Source organism: Phoca vitulina, unplaced genomic scaffold (assembly GCF_004348235.1).
Source record: "Phoca vitulina isolate PV1807 unplaced genomic scaffold, GSC_HSeal_1.0 scaffold1, whole genome shotgun sequence".
Lineage (NCBI taxonomy): Eukaryota > Metazoa > Chordata > Mammalia > Carnivora > Phocidae > Phoca > Phoca vitulina.
The window spans coordinates 46,793,190-46,816,546 of record NW_022589704.1 but is presented as its reverse complement, the minus strand read 5'-3'; the positions used below and the strand labels follow the sequence as shown (position 1 = coordinate 46,816,546).

The 23,357-nt window shown below is 35.2% G+C and overlaps 1 protein-coding gene across 2 annotated transcripts in view; it reads left to right on the top strand.

The window, feature by feature from the left end:
- Window positions 1-23,357, top strand: part of ITGAV (integrin subunit alpha V) — a 94,482-nt gene that overhangs the window by 58,847 nt on the left and 12,278 nt on the right. For both annotated transcript variants that reach the window (XM_032406568.1, XM_032406559.1), the window contains exons 13-21: window positions 4,228-4,419; window positions 6,594-6,639; window positions 7,996-8,103; window positions 10,039-10,097; window positions 11,640-11,794; window positions 19,794-19,931; window positions 21,572-21,639; window positions 22,298-22,445; window positions 22,975-23,067. In XM_032406568.1, coding sequence (XP_032262459.1) covers window positions 4,228-4,419; window positions 6,594-6,639; window positions 7,996-8,103; window positions 10,039-10,097; window positions 11,640-11,794; window positions 19,794-19,931; window positions 21,572-21,639; window positions 22,298-22,445; window positions 22,975-23,067 — 1,007 coding nt within the window. The remainder of the gene's footprint in view (window positions 1-4,227; window positions 4,420-6,593; window positions 6,640-7,995; window positions 8,104-10,038; window positions 10,098-11,639; window positions 11,795-19,793; window positions 19,932-21,571; window positions 21,640-22,297; window positions 22,446-22,974; window positions 23,068-23,357) is intronic.

Here is a 23,357-nt window from a genome sequence, read left to right as displayed (position 1 = left end):
AAAAGTACGATTTGCCATTCATATTTTTAAAGCCATAACTTTGTTGTGGCTGTCTAAGAAATTCTGAAGGAGGTTATAACTCCCCTCGTGGGGGCAAGTAAAAAATATAAGTTCATTGTTTTATTATAGTCCCATTTAATAATTTAATGAATATCTGTAAGTATCTTTAAAAATCAAAGTTGGCTTTTATTTTAGAATAAAAGCTAGATTACAAATTATCAAGGCTTTTTAAAAAAGAAATACTATTACAAAACTCTCTAGAGATCACAGAATAGAGTTGAACTGTTGGTTTTTTGAATAATCGGTAATATATAGGAATATGCCCCTTAAAATTTAAAGAAAGTTATAAATTAAAGAGAAAACTTCAAAAATACAGTTGACTCATATCTTCCAAATAGTAGTGGAAAAGTAAAACATTTTTTAGGCTTCAAGACCACTCCACTCCTGCCTCTCGGGTAGTTTTATGTCATGCACTGGAAGTGTCATTTCTGAGATTAACCCTTAGATGTTTTCAGTGTTAGTGAGAACTACTCACAGAGACGTCTTGCTTCCTAAAATTTTTTTGCTTCCTAAAGATTTTTATGACCAAGAGAGCATAAACCAAATGGAACTCTGGTGTAAAGTTTAAAATAGAAGTTGAAAAGAATAGCATAGAACAGATTAAGCTATTACTTATTGATAACAAAACTACCTAGAAAACATAGGGCCAAATTTAAGGTTCTATCTTGAATAAATGTAATGAGTTCCTTGCTATAGCAGGACCTTTGTCTCTGGGTTTTCTGGGAGATCCTGGGCATGTTTGCTGTCACTTTGTCTTAAGGGTATTCCAGCCACTGTAAAGAAAATTTCCTCAATATCATGATCTGGCCAACATCTCATTCTGCTTTCTGTATTTTTATCAAATGTGTGATCTGTGACTACAACAATTAAAACAACAGATAAAAAATACTGAAGTTTTACAAAGATTTTACAAACAGATTTTACTTCTAGAGATGGATACCATAGAGGAGGATTTTGTTCTCCCCAAGTTTCTCCTGGAATCTTACTACCCAGAATAATAGATTGTGAATGATCTGAGCTGTGTTTATGTAACTATTTATATATACTTACAGATTAGACACACACACACACACACACACACACACACACATATAGTTTATATATATAAAATGAACTGTTAGTTATAACCTGGATCTTTTCTTTGTTCAAACCTGATGACATTAGCCCTTTGTTATGCCATTCATCTTATATTCCTCCCTTTCTACCGACACCCACTAGGAAACCCTAGGTATCATCAAGAGGGATACTGAAAACAAAACAGTAACGTTATGTTCTACAATAATGTGCAGTTTTTGTCAATACCCCTCCAGAAAGAGGGAAAAAACACAGAAAATAAAAACTGAAATGATCAAAGGAAGGAATCAGTTGAGTGAAGAAGTAGGACTTTCCAGACTGAACAGATGTCAGCCAAGAGAGAAGATGATTAGAATAAATAAAATAATGAGAAGTTTAGAAAAGTTAAAGATAATTTTTATTAAATGATTTCTCAACACTGGAGTTGTCTTCTGTTGGGAAATTATATTTTGATAAATACATTTTTTTTTTCTTAAAGATTTTATTTATTTGACAGAGAGAGACACAGCGAGAGAGGGAACACAAGCACGGGGAGTGGGAGAGGGAGAAGCAGGCCTCCCGCCAAGCAGAGAGCCCAATGTGGGGCTCGATTCCAGGACCCTGGGATCATGACCTGAGCTGAAGGCAGACGCTTAATGACTGAACCACCCAGGTGCCCCTGATAAATACATTCTTAATGCATATGTCAAGTTAGAAGTTATGCTTACCTTTGAAACTTAAGAAAGATAAAAGAAGGACTCTTGTATAATTTAAATACTACTTTTCTTTTTTTTTTTTAAGAATAACAAATTCTTAGTTGGTTCTTACTGCAGGCCATGCACTGTTCTAAGGGCTAAAAAGGAGAGGATAAATTGGAGCTCATGCATGTCCTTAAGGAATTTAGCATCACCAGGGGCAATTTTTATGTAAAAAAGTAAACATTAGAATGCAGCCGTGGCAGTGTTCGAGATATTCCTGGGCATAATGGTCTTACATAAAAGACGAGCGATCACAGTGTCTTTGGTGTCTCAGGGCATGCAGCATCGAGGAGGCTGAAAGCAGTTTGTGTATGTTAAGATATAATTAAGGCAGTTTGGAATGGCTGGCACCTAGGGGCTGTCACAGGCAAGGTGGACACATCCTTGCTCTTGTGAAGGTTATGTTTTGTAGAGGAACCATAGAGTAAACACATAATGGGGAGATTCAGACAGTGATAAAGGCTGTGGGTTAAAACAAACAAAAAAAGGCAGGTTAATGTGACATTAGTCTAGTCAATACTAGACATTAGTCTAGTACCTAGACAGTGTAAGTGAGAGGGGAGAGTGCATGGGTTCATTGTCAGGGAGAAACCTCTCTCATAAGATGATATTTCATCTGTGATTTGGATAAACAGAAGGAACAAAGCTTGAAAAGCCTTGGAGCAAGAGCTGTTAAGGCAGAGGGAGCAGCAAGTATAAATCCGAAGATGGGGACTAGCTTGGTATGTTTAAGGAACAGAGGAAAAGACCAGGATTGATAGGAAGGGTGAGTGAGGGATAGAACTGGGGGGTGGGATGTGAGGAGTGGTGGTGGAATGAATAGACAAATCAGGTAGTGTTTAAATGCTTTGGGAAATAATTGAAGGATTTTCAGAAGGAAGGTGACATGATATTAACCTTTGGCAGCTTTGAGGAGAGTGGGTTTTAGGGGCAAGAGCAGAAGTGGGAGCCGCGTAGGTTGCTTTAGGGATCCAGGGAAAGGATGAGAATGGCTTGTCTAGGATGGTGCCAGCAGACACAGGGAAGTGGACATATTTATAATATATTTCAGAGTTAGAAAAGGTCGTAGTGACCATTTTTTTTTAATAAGAATTTCAAACTTCTTATTTATTTGTGTTATCTTAATACAAGTTGAGCAAGATTGAAATGAAGTCATAACTTTCAAATTTCCAAGGCAGACTGACTTCTACTTCAAAAAACAAAACTAGAATTTTGAGAGCTGGAATGAACCTTAGATGAACCTTTTGACATGTCCCCTTCTTTCCATTTTAAGAATGAGGTATTCTGAGGTCCAGAAAGGTTAAGCGATTTATCCAAGGTAAGACCCAGAATATCTGACTCCAAGTTAATGTCATTTCCACACAGCTTTGCTTGAATCTCCTTAAATTAGGTTGTTGCTTTTGAATAAAGAATATGCTACTAAACTTTGAATCAGTATTTATTGTGATAAATGGGTTGTATGAATACAGGTCCATCTCCCCTCCCCCCCCCCCCCCCCCCCCCCCCCGCCGCCACTATCCTGAAGTGTAGAGCCTTCCTATGAAAACTTTTATAAGCAGAGGGGCACCTGGGTGGCTCATTCGGTTAGGCGTCTGCCTTCAGCTCAGGTTATGATCCCAGGGTCCTGGGATCGAGCCCTGCATTGGGCTCCCTGTTCAGCGGGGAGTCTGCTTCTCCCTTTCCCTCTGTCCCTCCCTCTGCCTTGCCCATGTGTGCTCTCTCTCTCTCAAATAAATAAATAAAATCTTTAAAAAAAAATTTTCATAAACAGAAATGGTGTAAAGTGAAGAAGCAACTATCATTAATTTATATGGAAAATTTTTCCAGACTCGAAAAATTTCCCAGACCCAAAAAGTAACCTCTCTCAGACTTTTGTGATACCTTAGGACACATCTTGCTAATGGATGCAAAAAAAAGTTGAGATAAAGTACAGATGCTCACACAGTTCAGTGCTATGGTGGTTTGATGCTGAGATGCTGGATGTAATTCCCCGGGAAAGAGCTTAGGGGTGCCACTCTTGCTGCTCAGGGTGCACGCAGCCTCTAGACGGGTTCATTGCAAAACAAACGCTGAATGCTATTTTGGCTTTTCTTTGTAAAAGCGAATCCTCTTCGGATTTCTTTCAATTAGCAAAACAGGTACTAACGGAGGTCTTACCTAAAAGCAAAGTGGTGTTAGGGGAATGTTTGGAAAGCAGAATATATCTGTATTAAGATCTTCACCTTGTAAATAATAAGTACTAAGACTTGCTTCCCTCCATCCTTGCCCTCCCACTCTCCGTCTTCTTTCCTTCTCCTTCCCCTTCTCCTTTTTACTTGTCTCCAAATCCCCTCTCCCCTCTTTTTTTCCCCTACAGATATTGCAATTGCTGCACCATATGGGGGTGAAGATAAAAAAGGAATTGTTTATATTTTCAATGGAAGATTAACAGGGTTGAATGCAGTACCATCTCAAATCCTTGAAGGGAAGTGGGCTGCTCGGAGCATGCCACCAAGCTTTGGCTATTCAATGAAAGGAGCCACGGATATAGACAGAAATGGATATCCAGGTGCTTTCCTAGAAATACATAGAGTTTCTTAGGTTTTTCAGTCCTAATAGAAATAGTTTTAGTTACTGCTCTCTTGATTTATGTTATGAGTCATTTCAATTAAATACTTCAAGTATTGTTCATACCCCTGCTATACTGAAGGCACTGTTCTCATCACCGAAGGGGGTTTGAAGCGAAGACAGCTCTATTTCCTGGGAGCTTCCAATATAAAACACATACTCTGTTTCGTCTCTTGTTGTTCCTAAAGCCTGTAATGAAATGTCAGAGAAAAATGTTGTAGAAGCTAGAAACAAAAGCTGAATGTTCATTCTAACTTTTTAAATGGTCTTTTTTTGTTTGTTTTTAATGGTCTAGCATTTTTATGGACTTGACTAATCATTGTCATTTAAAAAACAATACATCATCTCATTTAATTCTCCCAGTAAGGCTGGTGAGGAATATAAGCCAGCTCATCTCTTTATTACACCATTTTATGGATGAGAAAAGAAACTGAAAAAAGTGATTTGCCTGAGGTTTGCCTGTGGGTTTGAACCAGGACAGGAAGGGAGGCCTTTTTCTAGCTCTTCCATACTTTGGAGTATTATAATGGATCTGGATCATTTTGGGTCCATTCTTTAAATGAAATATAATGCAGAAGAATTGGTTACCTTTATTGTTGAAACAGTTCATATGAGCCCAATATACAAGTGTGTTGAAGTACTTTTAGAAATAGGACAGGAAGTTCATTTTTACCTGTTAGTGTTATTTCAAGAGATTTTTTTGGTTATTTATGTAATAAATTTGTTATGGAACGTTTAGAAAATACAGCAAAGCATATCTTTCAATAATTTTTTCCAATGCATTCATACAGTTTTTTAGAAGATAAAAGTATGCCTTAGGCACTGTTAATAGCATATTTTATTTACTTAAAATCAGGAATATTTCCCCGTATTATTAATTATTCTTCTGAAGATGAATTTTATGTTTCCCATTCTATAAATGTCTGTATCATATCTTATTTAACTTTATGTTTGGGCATTTATATCCTTGCATGCAATTCCAGGGCATATCTCTGATTATTTCCTTAGGACAAAATTCTAGAATTGCTGTCAAAGATATGCACTTTTTAAAAAAGTCTGTTGAAACATATTGTCAAATTACAATCCCACTCCCTCCAAAAGAAGGTTTCACAACTTTTTTAAGCACTCACCAGAGTGATCATTTCCCCATATTTGTGCCTACACTGAGGGTCATCTGTTGTTTCTTTTAAAATAACTTTAAACTATATGATAGGTGGAAAATGTTACTTTGTTCTACTTTATAATTTTTAATTATTAGGGAAGGTAAGCATTTTTATTTATTTGTATATATATTTACTTTCGTGAATTTCTTTTTTTTCTTTTTTTGCTTTGTTTCTGTTGGGATGTTGTTTTTTTCTTTCCTTTTTTTTAACTTGTGGCAGTGCCTTAAATATTTAATTGAAGATTCTAACTCCTTGACATGTATATATTTTTCATTTGTCACATTTGGTTTTTGCGCATAAAAAAGTTCTTAATTTTTATGTAATCCAGTCTACCGATCTTTATGGTTTCTCATGTATTTTTTGCTTCGAAAGAGTTTCCTCAGACTTACCTTGGGGAGCTCTTATTTCATTTTTTCGTAATCGTGAACCTGTTGTTACCAGCTTGCATATAAAAATTAATGCATTCTGTTCTTGTTAATTTGAATGCTACCTGCTATTATTCTAAGTATTCTACATATATATAATGTGCTTTTTTGGTTTTTTTGGAACAGTGAAAAAATTTATAATGAAATTTAAATTTATAATGAATTTTATAATGAAATTGTAAAATCCACAGGCACCTATAAAACTTTTTCCTCTGAGGGTATATGTATTTGGTGGACATGCACTTCCTTATTATTGCTAATGTTTACGAAGTATCCATTAAAAAGATACTCATCTACCCAGATGAAAGATTAGTTTTATGATGAGTGTTTGCCATTCAGTGATAGCTTATTTAGAGTTTTCATATGTTTTCACCTTTTAGATATTATCTTACAACCACTTAATGAAGAATAGTTTCGAAACTATATCTAAATCTTTATTATATGCACTGAAAGTTTTATAGAATGGTATGTGAATTAAAAAACATTATTATTATTATTATTTACATGTTTTTCTACTCTCTTTTAAGACTTAATTGTAGGAGCTTTTGGTGTAGATAGAGCTGTATTATACAGGTGAGCATGTTTCCATCTCCTGTAATATAGGAATATTCTGAATTATTTGGCAGTTTTATAGTTAAGTCCAGTGCTTGAATTTCAGTTTAATTTTCTTGAAGTAATGATAAAATTTGTTTGTTCTTTCAAGTCTTGCTGCAGGCAAGTAGCATTTATACAAGGAAATCCCAAAGTAGAGAAAGCTGTAGATTTTTTAATTTAGAAAAGCATTCAGATTTTTCCCACTTTGTTCTTTAAATTGTGTTAAAAATATTCTTCTGCATTTTAAATCTCTTTAACATTTATATGAGTTTACATTTTCTTCTAAAGAGGCAAGAAATTAACTTGATGTTTATGCCACAGCATTCTGTGACCACAAGGGCAGTATGGAATAACTCCCCAAATCAGTATTTTTATTATTAGAGCAATATGTAGAAATCCACATACCTGTATTTCTCAGCTTCATCTATGTTCCCAGTTATTCTCTATATTTAATCAATTCCCCATGCTTTAGGCTACCATCTGGCATCGCAAGTAGATTAAGGTGTTTACACTTCCATGGGATGTGTTTATACGTGCCAGGATAACTAACATTAGTTCTGGGTAATGGAATTTATGTGGGCCAGCTTGGCGCCACCTGTGCGTTCATATCCATTCCAGGATTTATCATGATTGAGATAGGCACACTGACCTGAGCCTACTAGAGTTTTATAGTGTTTAAATCTGTGCATCTGAACTTTGGAGAACTATTTATTTTATCATTTCAGTTTTTTAAATTGTTATCAAAGAATTAATAATGCATGTAGTAAAAGCTCAAGTAGTACAGAAAGGGCATAAACAAAAAAACATACTTTATCTCATGTCAGTTACTAGTTTATGAGTATACCCTACCAGAAATATTCTGTGCATTAAAAAATTGTGTGTGTGTGTGTGTGTATGCATCCTTTGTATATGATGGGGTTTTTTTCTCTCTCATATAAAAATGATATCTTGCATGTATCTTAAAGATTATCTCATATCCATCCACACAGATGGATTTATGTTACTCATGTCCTCTCCTGTATTGCATTGCATTAGGTAGATGCCCACGACGTGTTTAACCATTCTGCTGTGGTGGACTGAGTTCAGATAGGTTGGCCAGTTGTCCCGCTTTGCCTGGAACTGAGGGATTTACCAGGTCATGGGACTTTCAGTGCTAAAATCAGCACAGTCCCTGGCAAACAGGAATAGTTTGTCATTCTGTGTTTAGGTTGTTTTTATTCTTTTTACTATGCTTTAGTAAACATTGCACTTATATATGCAGTGAATGTAAATCTAATAAAATGCTTAGGTCAATCTAACATTTCAAATAACTTTTTTTTTCTTTTTTTTAACCAGGGCCAGACCAGTCATAACTGTAAATGCTGGCCTTGAAGTATACCCTAGCATTCTAAATCAAGACAATAAAACCTGCCCACTGCCTGGGACAGATCTCAAAGTTTCCTGGTAAGGGTATTAGTTTAATAATAGTTATTATGGTGATTATTGGTGTAGTCATTATGAAAACAATTGAAAATGAGGTGGGGAGCTGAAATATTGGTACAACAGTTTCTGTGAGTATACTCTCTTTTCATAGATTGGATTATGGAAATACTGTTCCAAAGTACATATGTAGAAGGCTCTAGAAATATGCTACAAACCAGTATGAACTTCATTTAAAAAAAATGATGCATGCTCAATGAATATATTCAAAAAGGAGAAAAAGCTAATAAGATCTTTGAACTCATTTATATTTAATTCTAAACAGATCCATGAACATTTTAATTTTTAAAAGATATCTTTTCCAGATTTAATATCTGAATAGCTGCATGAAAAGTATTATATATATTAAATCTATTGTATAAGTAATATCTCATCAGTATAATATGCTTGTTCTTCTACTTGTTCCCTTACCAGTTTCTAAAGAAAACTATAATTTTTTTTGTAAGTTTAATGTCTGAATTCTTTTCTAGTCCAGTGTTTTGCAAGTCTCCATTATTTGTATGCTATTTTTTGCTACATTATATGATTTTTGCTGTATTTTCATTCTACCTGTATTTATAATTTTTTAAGTTTTTTTTTTCTTTTCTTTCTTTCTTTCTTTCTTTCTTTTTTTTTAAGTAGCCTCCACCCCCAGCATGGAGCACAACATGGGGCTTGAACTCATGACCCTAAGATCAAGAACTGAGCTGAGATCAAGAGTTGGACTCTTAACTGACTAAGCCACCCAGGCGTCCCTAAAGTTTTTTTTTTTTCTCTAAATTGATTCATGTTTTACTTAAAAACATTTTAAAATAAGATAAAGAAACCCAGTACCTTTCTCATACATATCAAAATAAGTATTAAATTAAGAAAAATCTTGACCCATTTACTACTAAAATTACCATGAGTACTCTACTTTGGAGAATACTGTTCTTTATGTTCCTTGGTTACACAGAAAAATCAGAGAACTTCTGACAAATGCAGGGTGGAATGATTGGAAGCTGGGAAAATTTTACTTCAGAAGAGCTAATGAAAAAATATTTTTCCTGATTTTGTTTTTGAATTATTATAGTTATTAAAACATTTTTCAAAATTTTATTTCTTTCATTGGATTGCATTAAAAATTTAGTAATATTTTTCTTAATTTATATTGATTGGCAGTAAAGTTGTTTTCAGATTTTGGCTTTAAGTTTTACTGTCTTTCTTCCCCTCACTTACTCTGCATGCCCCTGTGAAGTTGCTAATAATATATTTTAAATTATGCAAATAATTCAAAGGCTTCGAATACACTAAGCAGTAGCTTTCATATGTTTTCGATTATGGCAGATAGTATGAAATACATTTTGCATCATAATCCACTAAAGACATGTATGTAATTAAAACAAAAGTTCCATGAAATCTTATCTTTCAGTCAATTTTATTTATTTGATTTATTTTTTTAAGACGGTGGCTAACCCAACCCATTAAACTAATTTCATGACCCATTAATAAACCCACTCACAACCCATTAATAAATCGTGACAGACACTGTTCTAGAGGAGCTTTCTAATTAAAGGAAGCTTTGGTGGAGATTTTTAGTAAGTGAGATGTTATTTTAAATCTGGTTGGTCATTTCCCTCATTGAGATTTATCAATAGGTTCTCTAAATGTGAGAGGAAGTTAGGAGATTCTTTTCTTTTTCTTCCTTTTTTTTTCTTTCATCAAGGTACCATGAAAGTAAATGTGCTTAAAATACCAAAGCATGAGCTAAGTTATTCTATGTAGTTTCATGTTTCAAGAATAATATGAAGACATGAGAAAAGATATAAAAGGCTTCACTATATAAACTGTGTATTAGAAATGTGAGATTTGGGGGTGATTTATTCAAAAATATGTCTAAACTGGATTATAGGATTTGTGTATATTTTTATTTTTCTGCAGTTTTAATGTCAAGTTCTGCTTAAAGGCAGATGGCAAAGGAGCACTTCCCACGAAACTTAGTAAGTGTTCTATGGAAAAATTATATAATTCTGTATCTGTAGCACTCAAAGTATTTTAAGATATTTGAATAGTTAACACAAATAGTTGTTATTGTTCTTTATTTGACTATTATGCTTAAAGACACTTAACATTGCCACATCATTACCTTGTTGACTTTTAAGTTAATTCAGATAGAATATATATTTATTTATTGACACTGTGAACAAAGTAGCCCACTGAATGGTAAATATGGCCTTCAGAAAGTTCAACAATTACCAATGAGAGATAAATGAACTCTAGGGGAAATGGGTATCACTGTTTATAAATAGATGATCTACGGAAGAGTTGGTATTTTATGTCTTAGAGAAGCCCCCAGCAATCTCAGGAGTAGAGGTGCTTTAGAAATGTTGGAAGAAGAAGTCTGGGCCACTAAATTTAACCCACATGGCAAACTCCTAACTTGACTCTTGCTTTCCAGAAAATGGTTTATGTGGTCCGGAGAGCAAGGTAGGAGAGCTAAGTGATTATTGCCAAGATTTGTGATTATGATAGTGACAAGTGCTGAGAAGTAATGATAAAGCAGGGGAAGAAGACTGAATCTTTTGGGTATGTGTCTGTGCATGAAAATTCACATAGAGGAGCAAGGCAAGGCGTCACTGGAAGATGACTTTTCAGTAGTAAAGACCTGAAGGAAGTGAAGGACCTAGGGGATGTCCGGAGGAGTATTTTGCACAGAGGAAATGGCAATTTCAAGAGGCCTGAGACAGAAGTCTGCTTAGTGTGTTTGAGAAACACAAGGAGGGCAGTGTGGGTGGGTGGAACAGAACTGGAAGCAAAATAACCCTGTGTTCTCACCCAATTTGACATGAAGTTCAACATTTAGAGAAATTTAGAAACTTGGTCTGCACTCTTATCCACTTTGAAGAAACTATTTAAAGAAGTACTGAATCTTAGAAGGAAGTCCCCCTAACAACTGTGCTTCAGACTATTGGTTGCACATTTGTTTTAAGATAATTCTTGATCCAGTCAACTTTGGTCACCTGCTTCATGAGGGACATATTTGACAATCTGATATGGCAGCTTCAATAGAAGTAGTAGTTGCAGGTGATGCAAACTGTTTATTCATCATAGTGTCTAATAAAATGGTATGGGTACATATTATTAAATATTTCTTAATTTCAATCAGCGAAAAATTGCTGCTACTCGCATTAATGGTGGAAGTCTTAGTTCACATACATTTCATGCTCTGAACTTCTTCCTCTCAGCTTAAAGTAAAAGAAAAAATTTCCTTTTCATCTGATAGTTATTTTACTACTATCATTATCTATTGTCTGGATTAATATATGACATTACTTTGGGGATTATTGGATTGATTATTTACTCTTAAATATTTATTCAGAATTAATGTTATAGTCTCACTACATTGTATAGACATTTTTAGTGAATTACAAGGAAATTACTTCTTAAGTAATAAATATCTCTGTTTACATGAAAACTCTAGGTATCTAGGAGAGATACATGTCCATAAAGATTGTTAGTTATAAATCCTTTGGTTTGTATAGACTTCCAGGTGGAGCTTCTTTTGGATAAGCTCAAGCAAAAAGGAGCAATTCGACGAGCACTATTTCTCCATAACCGGTCACCAGGTCACTCTAAGAACATGACCATTTCAAGAGGGGGACAAATGCAGTGTGAGGAACTAATAGCATATCTGCGGGTAAGAGATGCTTTTCTGCTTCATTATCTTTTACTTTTTACTATTTTTTTAACCTAAATGAGTTTCACTGTGTATAAAGTTTTTGGTATTAAATCAAAAAGAAAACACTTGAGAAAATTTGACTTTTTAAAGTATCAAATCTGAGTAATGGATTTTTGCTCATGGCAAACTGGATGTTCCAAATGGCTGTTCTACAACAAGGCTACTGAATAAATTATAACAAACGTATTTCTTAAATATCACTAGATTCTCAAAACATAAAAAAAAATCTCCAGGGTCCAAAAAAAGAAGCAATCAGTTAAAAAAACTACATTGGCAAAATTTGACTTGTGAGTTGTATGCGAATATGTGATCCAGAGTGGCTGGGGAAAGGATGAGCAGTAATTGCCCCAGAAGAAACAGTTTTAAACCTGCAAAGGCTTGAGGTGTTGGAATTATCAGTTACAAAATACGAATTTTTATAAAATGTTTAAAGAAAAAATAAAACTTTTTAAAAAGAATACAAAAATTAATGATGTAATGTAGGGTGATTAACATAACATAATAATAAAAAAAAATACAAAAACATCAGTGAAGATTTGGAAGACAACATAATTAACCACCTCAATTTAATAGACTTATATAGAATACAAAAATTGACCATATATGGGTCACAAAGGAAGTTTAAATAAATTTCAAAAAGTTGGAATCATAGAAAATACACTGTTTGATCATGGTGCAATTTTTAGAAAGCAATAACAATAAAGATAAATTGGGAATTAGGAATTGTGATTTTAAATAACTTACGGATCAAAGAAGAGATCATAATGGAAATTTACTTAGAAATGAATCATAATGAAAATTCTGCTTATCAAAATGTGTGGGATGTCACAGAAGCAGAAAATAAAGTAAATGTATAGCCTTAAATGCTATTTAATTTAAATGAAAGATTGATCAAGAAAAAATTGAGGGAAAACAAAACAAAACAAATTTAATTCCACACAATAAGGAATTAAAAAGGGACATAGCTACAGGTGAAGAAGGGATTACAGTAATAGAATATTGTAATAACCTTGTGCTAAGACATAGAAAAACTTAGACAAAACAAGGATATTCTTAGAAAATTATAACACAACTGCCATAAGAAGAAATAGAAAACCTGAAAAAGCCATATAACCATATAAACCATTCTAAAAATTGAATTGCCAGTTAAAAATCTTTACACCAAAGGAAACACAGATGGTTTTATAGGTGATACCTACCAAACCATGAAGAACGAGACATTCCAATATTAAGCTCTTTGAAGGGATAGAAGAATAGAAAATATGTCCAACTTAATTCTATGAAGCCAGTGTAATTGATGCCCAGAAAGGTGGAGGATAGTCCAAGCAAGAATTTCATGCCAGTCTTTCAGAAAGACATAGATGTAAAATTACTAAATCAAATATAAGCAAACTAAATCCTAGCAGTTTATTAGAAAAGATAAAATAAGTAGACCAATTTTGATTTATTCTAGGGTGGGTTAACTTAAAAATATAGAAGTATAGCTTAACACATGAATAAGACTGAAGAAAAAACATGAACGTCTTAAATATAGGAAAAGCTTTTGATTGAATTAAATAACTCTTCATGATTTAAACAAGCTTCAAGTTGGAGGTTTTCCAGGATGGTGGAGGAGTAGGAGACCTGAGTTTTGTCTGGTCCCAGGAATTCAGCTAGATAGCTATCAAATCATTCTGAACACCTGTAAACTCAACCGGAGATCTAAGAAAATAATAGCTGCAACTCTACAAATAGAAAAGCAACCACTTTCTGCAAGGTAGGAGGTGCAGAGAAGTGAATCCAAGGCGATATATGGGAAGATAAATGGGGTGGGGGTGGGAAGGGGCCTCTGTAAGCCAGCACAAGAAAGTGATATAGGAGCGGAGTGCAAAATCAGAACTTTTAAAAATCTCTTCCAGTGAGGGATGTCCCTGCCTGAAAGGTGCCCAGGTAGCAAAGCAGGGTACAACCCTAGGCGGGGCAGTGTGGTCTCAGGATCCTCAGAGTCACAGGAAGACCAGGGGTGCCTGAGTGTGGCAGAGCTCCCAGGCATCGGAGTGGGGAAGCAGCTGCAACCAGTGAGCCCAGGAGTGGGCTCTCAGCTCGGGGTTGCCATAAACCACCAACCACAGCACGGTCTGGTGACCACTCTCTAAGCAGGGGCCCAGCAAGCAGAAGAACCCCAGCAAAAGCCCCCTCCCTCCCCGGGAGGAGCGGGGAGGAGTGGTGCAGGTGCATGCTGCAGGAGTCTGCAGGGTTTGGAGACTCCAAACAGGGTCATGTGCCTGAGATAGACATGCTCAATCACAGGCTGGGTGAGCACAGAGGGTGGACAGAGACCAGGAAGACAAGAGTGATTGTCTGTTTTTCCCTGAGGGTGCACGAGGACTTGGGGGTGCGAGCTTTTGGCTCAGGGGCCGGAGATTGGGAGGCGGCGTTTTCATTCTCATCCTCTAAAGCAGCGCAAAAAGCCTTTAGGGAACAAAAGCCGCATAGAGCAGTCAGGAGCCACTTACTCAGCCTGGCCCCCTGGCAAGGGTGGTGTAATTCCGCCCCGGGGAAAGACACCTGAAAATCAGCGCAACAGGTCCCTCCCCCAGAAGATCTGCAAGAACATCGAGCTAAGACCAAGTTTACACAGATCACACAAACTGCAAAACTCTAGCGCTAGGGGAAAAGAGTATATAGAATTCATGTTTTTTTTTTCTCATGATTCTGTAATCTTTCAATTTCAATTATTTTCTTTTTCTTTGCAACCAATTTCTTATTTTATCAACTCTTTTGTTAAGTCTTTTTTTATTTTCATTTTTACAGTTACATTCTATCCTTTCATTGTATTTAATTTTGCTTTTGTATATATATAAGTTTTTCTTTCTTTACAATATTGGGATGCTGTTTCTTCTTACAAACAGACCAAAATACACCCAGAATTTAGTGTATTGCTCTGTTCTCTTCACCTGACTGATCATGTTCTCTCTTCCCTTTTTTCTTCCTTTTTTTTTTTTTGTTAAAGTCTTTCTAATTTTCATCTTTACAGTTCCATTGTATACTTTCATTGTATTTCATTTTATTTTTGTATTTAATTTTCTTTCTTTACAGTTTTCAGATGTACTTTCTTCTAACAAACAGACCAAAATACACCCAGGATATAGTGTATTGCTCTGTTCTGTTCACCTGTTTATATTCTTTCTTGTTTTCTTTCCTTTTATTTTGTCTTTTAATTTTCATTTTTACAGTTACATTCTATCCTTTCAATGTATTTAATTTTATTTTTGTACACATATAAGTTTTTCTTTCTTTACAATTTTGGGACCTAGTTCTCTAGCAAACAGACCAAAATACATACAGGATCCAGTGTATTGCTCTGTTCTCTTCACCTGTCTGTTTATATTTCCTCTCTCTCTCTCTCTCTATTTTTTTATTTTATTTTTTTTTCAATTTCAGGTCTCTTCTGATTTGTTTAGTGTATATTTCTCTGGGGTCATCATTGCCATTTTAGTATTTTGTTCTTTCATTCATCTATTCTTCTCTGGACAAGATGACAAAAAGGAAAAACTCAACTCAAAAAAGAGAACAAGAGGCAATACTAACTGTCAGGGACCTAATCAGTCAGGGACCTAATAAGTATCATCTTACAGTAAGTAAGATGTCTGACCTAGAGTTCAGAATAACAATTATAAAGATACTTGCTGGGCTTGCAAAAAGCATAGAAGACACTAGAGAATCCCTTTCTGGAGAAATAAAATAACTAAAACCTAATCAAGTCAAAATAAAAAAAGGCTATTGAGATGCAATCAAAAATGGAGGCTCTAACTACTAGGATAAATGAGGCAGAAGAGAGAATTAGTGATAGAGAAGACAAAATGATGGAGAATAAAGAAGCTGAGAAAAAGAGAGATAAACAACTACTGGATAACAAGGGAAGAATTTGAGAGATAAGTGATACCATAAAGTGAGACAATATTAGAATAATTGGGATCCCAGAAGAAGAGGAAAGAAAGAGGGGCAGAAGGTATTTTGGAGCAAATTCTAGCTGAGAACTTGCCTAATCTGGGGAAGGAAGCAGGCATTCAAGTCCAGGAAGCACAGAGAACCTACCTCAAAAACAATACAATTAGGTCAACACCTTGACATATAATAGTGAAGCTTGCAAATCTCAGAGACAAAGAGCAAAGACAACCTTAACCTTAATCTACAAGGGTAGAAACATTAGACTGGCAGCAGACTTATCCACAGAGACCTGGCAGGCCAGAAAGGACTGGCATGATATATTCAGGGTGCTAAATGAGAAAAGCATGCAGCCAACAACACTTTATCTGGCAAGGCTGTCATTCCAAATAGAATGAGAGATAAAAACCTTCCAGGACAAACAGACACTAAAAGAATTTGTGATCACCAAACCAGCTCTGCAAGAAATCTTAAAGGGGATCCTTTAAGCGAAGAGAGAGCCCAAAAGTAACAGACCAGAAAGGAACAGAAACTTGAACTCAATCACAAGAGAAAATTTGGAGAGAACTGAAATAACTGGAGGCTGAGGAGCATCCTACCAAAGAACGAATGGGTCAACCAGGAAATTAAAGAAGAATTAAAAGAAATATGGAAACAAATGAAAATGAAAACATAACTGTTTAAAATTCTTGGGATGCAGTAAAGGCTGTCCTAAGAGGCAAGTATATAGCAATACAAGCCTTTCTCAAGAAACAACAAAGGTCTCAAATATACAACCTAACCTTACACCTAAAGGAGCTGGAGAAAATAGAGCAAATAAAGCCTAAACCCAGCAGAAGAGAATTAGTAAGTATTAGAGCAGAAATTAATGAAATAGAAACCAAAAGAACAGAACAGATCAATGAAAACTAGGGGTTGATTCTTTGAAAGAATTAATAAGATCGATAAATCCCTAGCCAGACTTATCAAAATGAAAAAAGACCCAAATATAATCATGAATGAAGGAGGAGAGATCACAACCAACACTGAAGAAATACAATTTTAAGAACATATTATGAACAACTATATGCCAACAAATTAAGCAATCTGGAAAAAAAGAATGCAGTCCTAGAGATGTATTAACTATCAAAACTGAAACAGAAAGAAATAGAAAACCTGAACAGACCCATACCTGCAAGGAAATTGAAGCAGTGATCAAAAATCTCCCAACAAGCAAGAGTCCAGGACCAGATGGCTTCCCAGGAGAATTCTACCAAATATTTAAGGAATAATTAATACATATTCTTCTGAAGCTGTTTCAAAAAATAGAAATGGAAGGAAAACTTCCAAACTCGTTCCATGAGGCCAGCATTACCTTGATCCCAAAACCAGACCAAGACCCCACCAAAAAGGAGAATTACAGACCAATATCCCTGATGAACATGGATGCAAAAATTGTCACCAAGATACTAGCCAATAGGATCCAACAGTACATTAAAAGGATTATTCACCACAACCAAGTGGGATTTATTCCTGGGCTGCAAGGGTGGTTCAGCATCCACAAACCAATCAATGTAAATAAATAAAATAAGTAAATAAATTCACTACATAAATAAAAGAAAGGACAAGAATCATATGATCTCAATAGATGCAGAAAAAGCATTTGACAAAGTACAACATCCTTTCCTGATTAACTCTCTTCACAGTGTAGGGATAGAGGGAAGATACCTCAATATCATAAAAGCCATATACAAAAAGCCCACAGTGAATATCATTTCCAATGGGGAAAAACTGATAGCTTTTCCCCCAAGGTCAGGAACATGACAGGGATGTCCACTATCACCACTGCTGTTCAACATAGTACTAGAAGTCCTAGCCTCAACAAAAAGAAATAAAAGGCATCCGAATTGGTAAAGAAGAAGTCAAACTCTCCCTCTTTGCAGATGACATGATACTCTATGTGGAAAACCCAAAAGACTCCACCCCAAAATTGCTAGAACTCATACAGGAATTCAGCAAAGTGACAGGATATAAAATCAATGCACAGAAATCAGTTGCATTTCTATACACTAACAATGAGCAGAAGAAAGAGAATTTAAGGAGTTGATCCCATTTACAATTGCACCCAAAACCATAATATACCTAAGAATAAGCCTACCCAAAGAGGCAAAGTATCTGTATTCAGTGAACTATAGAACACTCATGAAAGAAATTGAAAAAGACACAAAGAAGTGGAAAAACGTTCCACGATCATGAATTGGATCATGAATTTCTGCAAAGAAGACATACAAATGGCCAATAGACACATTAAGAAAAATCTCAATATCACTCGGCATCAGAGAAATACAAATCAAAACTACAATGAGATACCATCTCACGCTGGTCAGAATGGCTAAATTTAACCACTCAGGAAATGACAGATTTTGGCGAGGATGCGGAGAAAGGGGAACCCTCTTACATTGTTGGTGGGAGTGCAAGCTGGTGCAGCCACTCTGGAAAACAGTATGGAGGTTCCTCAAAAAGTTGAAAATAGAGCTACCGTATGACCCAGCAATACCACTACTAGGTATATACCCCAAAGATATAAATGTAGTGATCTGAAGGGCACCTGCACCCCAATGTTTATAGCAGCAATGTCCATGATAGCCAAACTATGGAAAGAGCCCCGATGCCAGTCGACTGATGAACAGATAAAGAAGATGAAGTATATGTATATATCAGAATACTACTCAGGCATCAAAAAAGATGAAATCTTGCCATTTGCAGTGATGTGGATGGAACTAGAGGGTATTATGCTAAGTGAAATAAATCAGTCAGAGAAAGACAGTTATTATATGATCTCACTCATGTGGAATTTAAGAAACAAAACAGAATCATAGGAGAAGGGAGGGAAAAATAAAAGAAGATGAATTTCAGAGAGGGAGACAAACCATAAGAGAATATTGATCATAGAAACAAACTGAGGGTTGCTGGAGGGGAGATGGTGGGGGGATGGGGTAACTGGGTGATGGACATTAGGGAGGGCATGTGATGTAATTAGCTCTGGGTATTATATAAGAGTGATGAATAACTGAACTTACCTCTGAAACTAATAATACACTGTATGTTAATTAATTGAATTTAAATTAAAAAATATAAAACAAAAAATAAATAAAATAAAAAATAAATAAATAAGCTTCAAGATGTAACTATGAACAAATACCATCTTGCATTCAAACAAAGTCTGCCAGTACCTATTTATTGGTGAAGATGTGAATTAATGGAATTCTTACACATTGCTGATGGCAGTGTAAGTTGTGAAGACTTAGGAAAATAATATGGTATGATTTTCTAGAGCTCAGAAATCTATTTGCCACTATGTAGAATTGTTTGGTTTGTTGTTTTTTTTTTTTTGTAATAGCAAAATCAAAAAGCCCAAAACAATCCAAATAACCTTTGACAGGAGAATGGATAAATAATATTGTGGATTTAATACATGATGAGATACTACTCAACAGTAAAAATTAACTTCAGCTCTTTCTAACACCATGGATGAATCTTAAGAGTGTTGAACAGAAAGCAAATCCAGAATACATATGACCTCACTTTGAAGTAAACAAAAAAGGAAAAGCAAACTGAAAAATATATTGTTTAAGGACAAATATACAATATAGTGAAATACTGAAAACAAACAAGGGAACATTGTACTTAAAATTTAGGATGGTGGTTACCTGTGAGAAGGAAGGCCAAGGGAAGAAACCAGACGGGACCACATAACCTTAAGCATTATTGGTAATGTTCTAGTTATTTTAGGTGTGGAGTGACTGTTTTATTAACATGCGTCATATATTTTTGTATGAATCAAGTATTCTCTTATAAACAAAAATTGATTAAGGGTTCTCACTGAATAACAAATCTTTTTAGATACTCTTATATAAGTGTAGTTTTTCAGAGTTTTGGTAGAATTGGATCAGGGTTGAATATGGCTGGCTTTGTGTTGCACACCTACAGATTTCTCTAGATAGTTTGATAGATTGACGTTATCATTGATTGGAAGCTTTTCTGTTTCTAGGATGAATCCGAATTTAGAGACAAACTCACTCCGATTACTGTTTTTATGGAGTATCGGTTGGATTACAGAACAGCTGCTGATGCAACAGGCTTGCAACCCATTCTTAACCAGTTCACTCCTGCCAACATTAGTCGACAGGTACTGGACTGTCTCCACTTGTCACTAATTCTATACATTAATTTTTTAAAGTCTTACAATTCATCTTTTTAAATATCCTAAGGGATTGCTTTTAAAATGTTGGGTTTCTAGTCAAAGAAGTAGAGGAAGGAATCTGAATTTTCAGGTCAGAAGTATTTGAAGCCACTCAGAACTTAGTTATATGCAGAGAAAGACAGGGTCATATTTCATACACATAAAACAGTAAAATAGTTCAAGGAAAACAAAGTGCCAGTGTATTTTCATACTATTTTAGTATTTTGCTAAACAAGTTTTAGATCTATGTTTTCTTTTATTTACATTTTAATTGTAAAAAATAGTATATGTGTACACATATGCAACTGCTTATTTATTACATCTATGTCATTTAAGTAATTCACGTATATTGTTGTTTCATTCCAGTTAAATTGACAGTTAAGATCTGTATCGTGTAATTTTATTCTGTGTAGCTGCATATCCCTTGTGACTTGGAAGAGGAAGTCTTTCATTATTTTCCCCCTTTAAATTTTCTCTCTTCTTTTTGTCTGCCCGTGGGCTTGAAGCTTTTTGAATATTAACAATAGACAAACCAAGAATGGCTTCCTCTTTTTCTTCTTTCTTCTTTTAAAAATTTTTAGATTCCTTCTTTCACATTCTGCCCAACCTCCTCTTCTACTTCCCACTATTTCTCTCTTTTGGATTTTCCGTACTGCTCTAGCCTCCAGATCTAAGGGGAGAAAATTCAGGTTTTTGCTTATTTCATCCATCCTAGATTGGTTAACTTCAATGCTTCTAGTCCCTTTTCCTTCATCTCCTTCCAAATGGCCATGTATATGCTGGACTCATTTGTCCAGTTTCCGTTCCCTTTGGTGTGCCTGTCAGAACTGCTTCTGTGTACCCACAGCTCTTTATTCTTTTACACTCTGCAGCCATATTTCCATGATGCTGGCAGGGGCATAGTCTGCAAAAAGAAATTCTAAAAGGGAAATTTGTTTTGCCCAAGATCACACAACTTAGCTAGCAGCAGCAGGTTCATGCTGAATCCTCATTTCTTTTCTTCTTTTTTTTAATCTTCATTTTTTGACTGTACTTTCTCTTCTATATGACACTTCATTCCAGAATCATAACAACTTAATTTGAGATAGAACTAAAAGGTTCCACCTAATTGTATTATATCCTATGAATGTTTTCCTTGTTTTTCATTCTTGACTAGCTACACTGACCTATTTAAAAATAAGCAGCCATGGGGCTCCCGGGTGGCTCCAGTCGGTTGAGCACCTGACTCTTGATTTCGGCTCAGGTCATGATCTCAGGGTCCTGGAATTGAGTCCTGTGTTGGGCTGTGCGCCCGGTGGGGAGTCTGCTTGAGGATTCTTTCTCTCTCTCTCCCTCTGCCCCTTGCTCGCACGTGTATGCGGATGCCCTCTCTCTCTCTAAAATAAATAAATCTTAAAAAAAACAAAGCAGCCGTGATACTTTTTACATTCAGGTATGCAAACAAGTTGATGAGTGTATATAAATATATGTGTGTTTATGTATATTCACATACATCCACGTACACATTGATTTATATTGATTTACACTGCGTATGTGTCCTATATTTGTATTTTTTCATGTAGAAAAAATAAAATGCTTTTTTCTAGGCCCATATTCTGCTTGACTGTGGTGAAGACAACGTCTGCAAACCCAAATTGGAAGTTTCTGTAGATAGGTAAGTTTTGCTCCAAACAAACAGTATAACAAGAAATTTAAATGGAAGAACACACTTTTCTATTGAAAGCAATAGTATATTTTAATGTGAACTGGTTATACTGGAGGATAATTCATGATTTTCTGTAGTAGTAAAACTATCAGTATTGAACTTCAGAAAAATATGCACTGTTTTCACTACTTGCCTGGGTTGACAGATCTATTTCCATGCAGGATGAGTAGTGTTACAAAGTAACATTATATCCTCTTAAAGATATATTTCATTGTAGATACCCTGTTAACTAAAGGAATCTGATTAGTATTTTATGATACATAAATTTTAAAGAATATTTTGAGAATCATGAGTGATTAATTCAGCTTTTAGAAAAAAAGTCAGGGAATTAATAAGTACCTACAAAGAGATATAAAATTACTTCAGTAATAGATATGACTGGTAGTGATATATTAGTGGCATTAATGCTTTTTTTTTTTACTGAGAAAAGCATTGGATTTGCCCCCAGTGTGCTATTTCCAGCTTTCTGTTGAGCTGTGAAATAGGCTTAAAATATCTTGAGACACTGTTGAACATGTCAGTGCTATGTACTTCTCTTGTTTCTTTGAACAACCATGCTCTCCCTGTGCAGGTTTTTTTCATTGTCTAGATTTGTATTAACTTGCAGTGATCAAAAGAAGATCCATATTGGGGACGACAATCCTCTGACATTGATTGTTAAGGCTCAAAATCAAGGAGAAGGTGCCTATGAAGCTGAGCTCATTGTTTCCATCCCGCCGCAGGCTGATTTCATCGGGGTTGTCCGCAATAGTGAAGTAAGCAAGCTGCCTCTTTAAAAACCGAAATGCACTCATAGGTCTCATTAACATTAATGAGTTACTCCCCTATTTAGTGTAGTACAAGCTTACCCATTCTACTTAAGGCTAAATTGCTAGGCCGTAGAGTGCCTATCTTACATAATTCCTTTCAAGCCTAATACTTTGCATAATGCATTGATAGGACATTTTTAGAATTGCTAGCTAAGTGCCTGAAACAAGGTCAGATAGATAGTGTCTTAGCCTGTCCATCAAATAATTTGTTAGGGGTAATAAGGTTATGTATCTAGATCCTCAGGGATCTTTCAGAAATACCTTTACATTTATATTTGGCAATTGTACACAATTCTGGCTTCTCCCGTAGTCACCCCCCATTTGCTCAAATGGATGGATATATTTTTAAAACAAGAAACTTAACTATCCAACTGCATGATATTGTCTGGGAATTTTATAGTGTATTTTTTTTTGTTTTGTTATTAATTTATTTTCCTTTCAATCTTTTTTTTTTTTTTTTTTGGGTCTATCAAAGGCCTTAGCAAGACTTTCCTGTGCATTTAAGACAGAAAACCAAACCCGCCAGGTGGTATGTGATCTTGGAAACCCAATGAAGGCTGGAACTCATGTAAGATATTTTAACTAAATGGATTTTTTTTCTTTTAAAGAAAACATATTTTTCTGTGGATTTTTCCATAGAAATTTTTTTTAAAAAATACTTCAGAATAGTGTCTTTAAGTTGGTTTTGATTTAGAATATAATGATTAGCAGAGTTTGATTTTGACTAAGATAATAAAATAATGGATTGTGCTGTTACGCTGTATTCAATAAGCAGTATTTATACTGCCTTCAGATTGCTAAATGGATTGAGAACATGGGTTAAACTAAAAACTAAAATTGTAACTCTGATATTTTTAC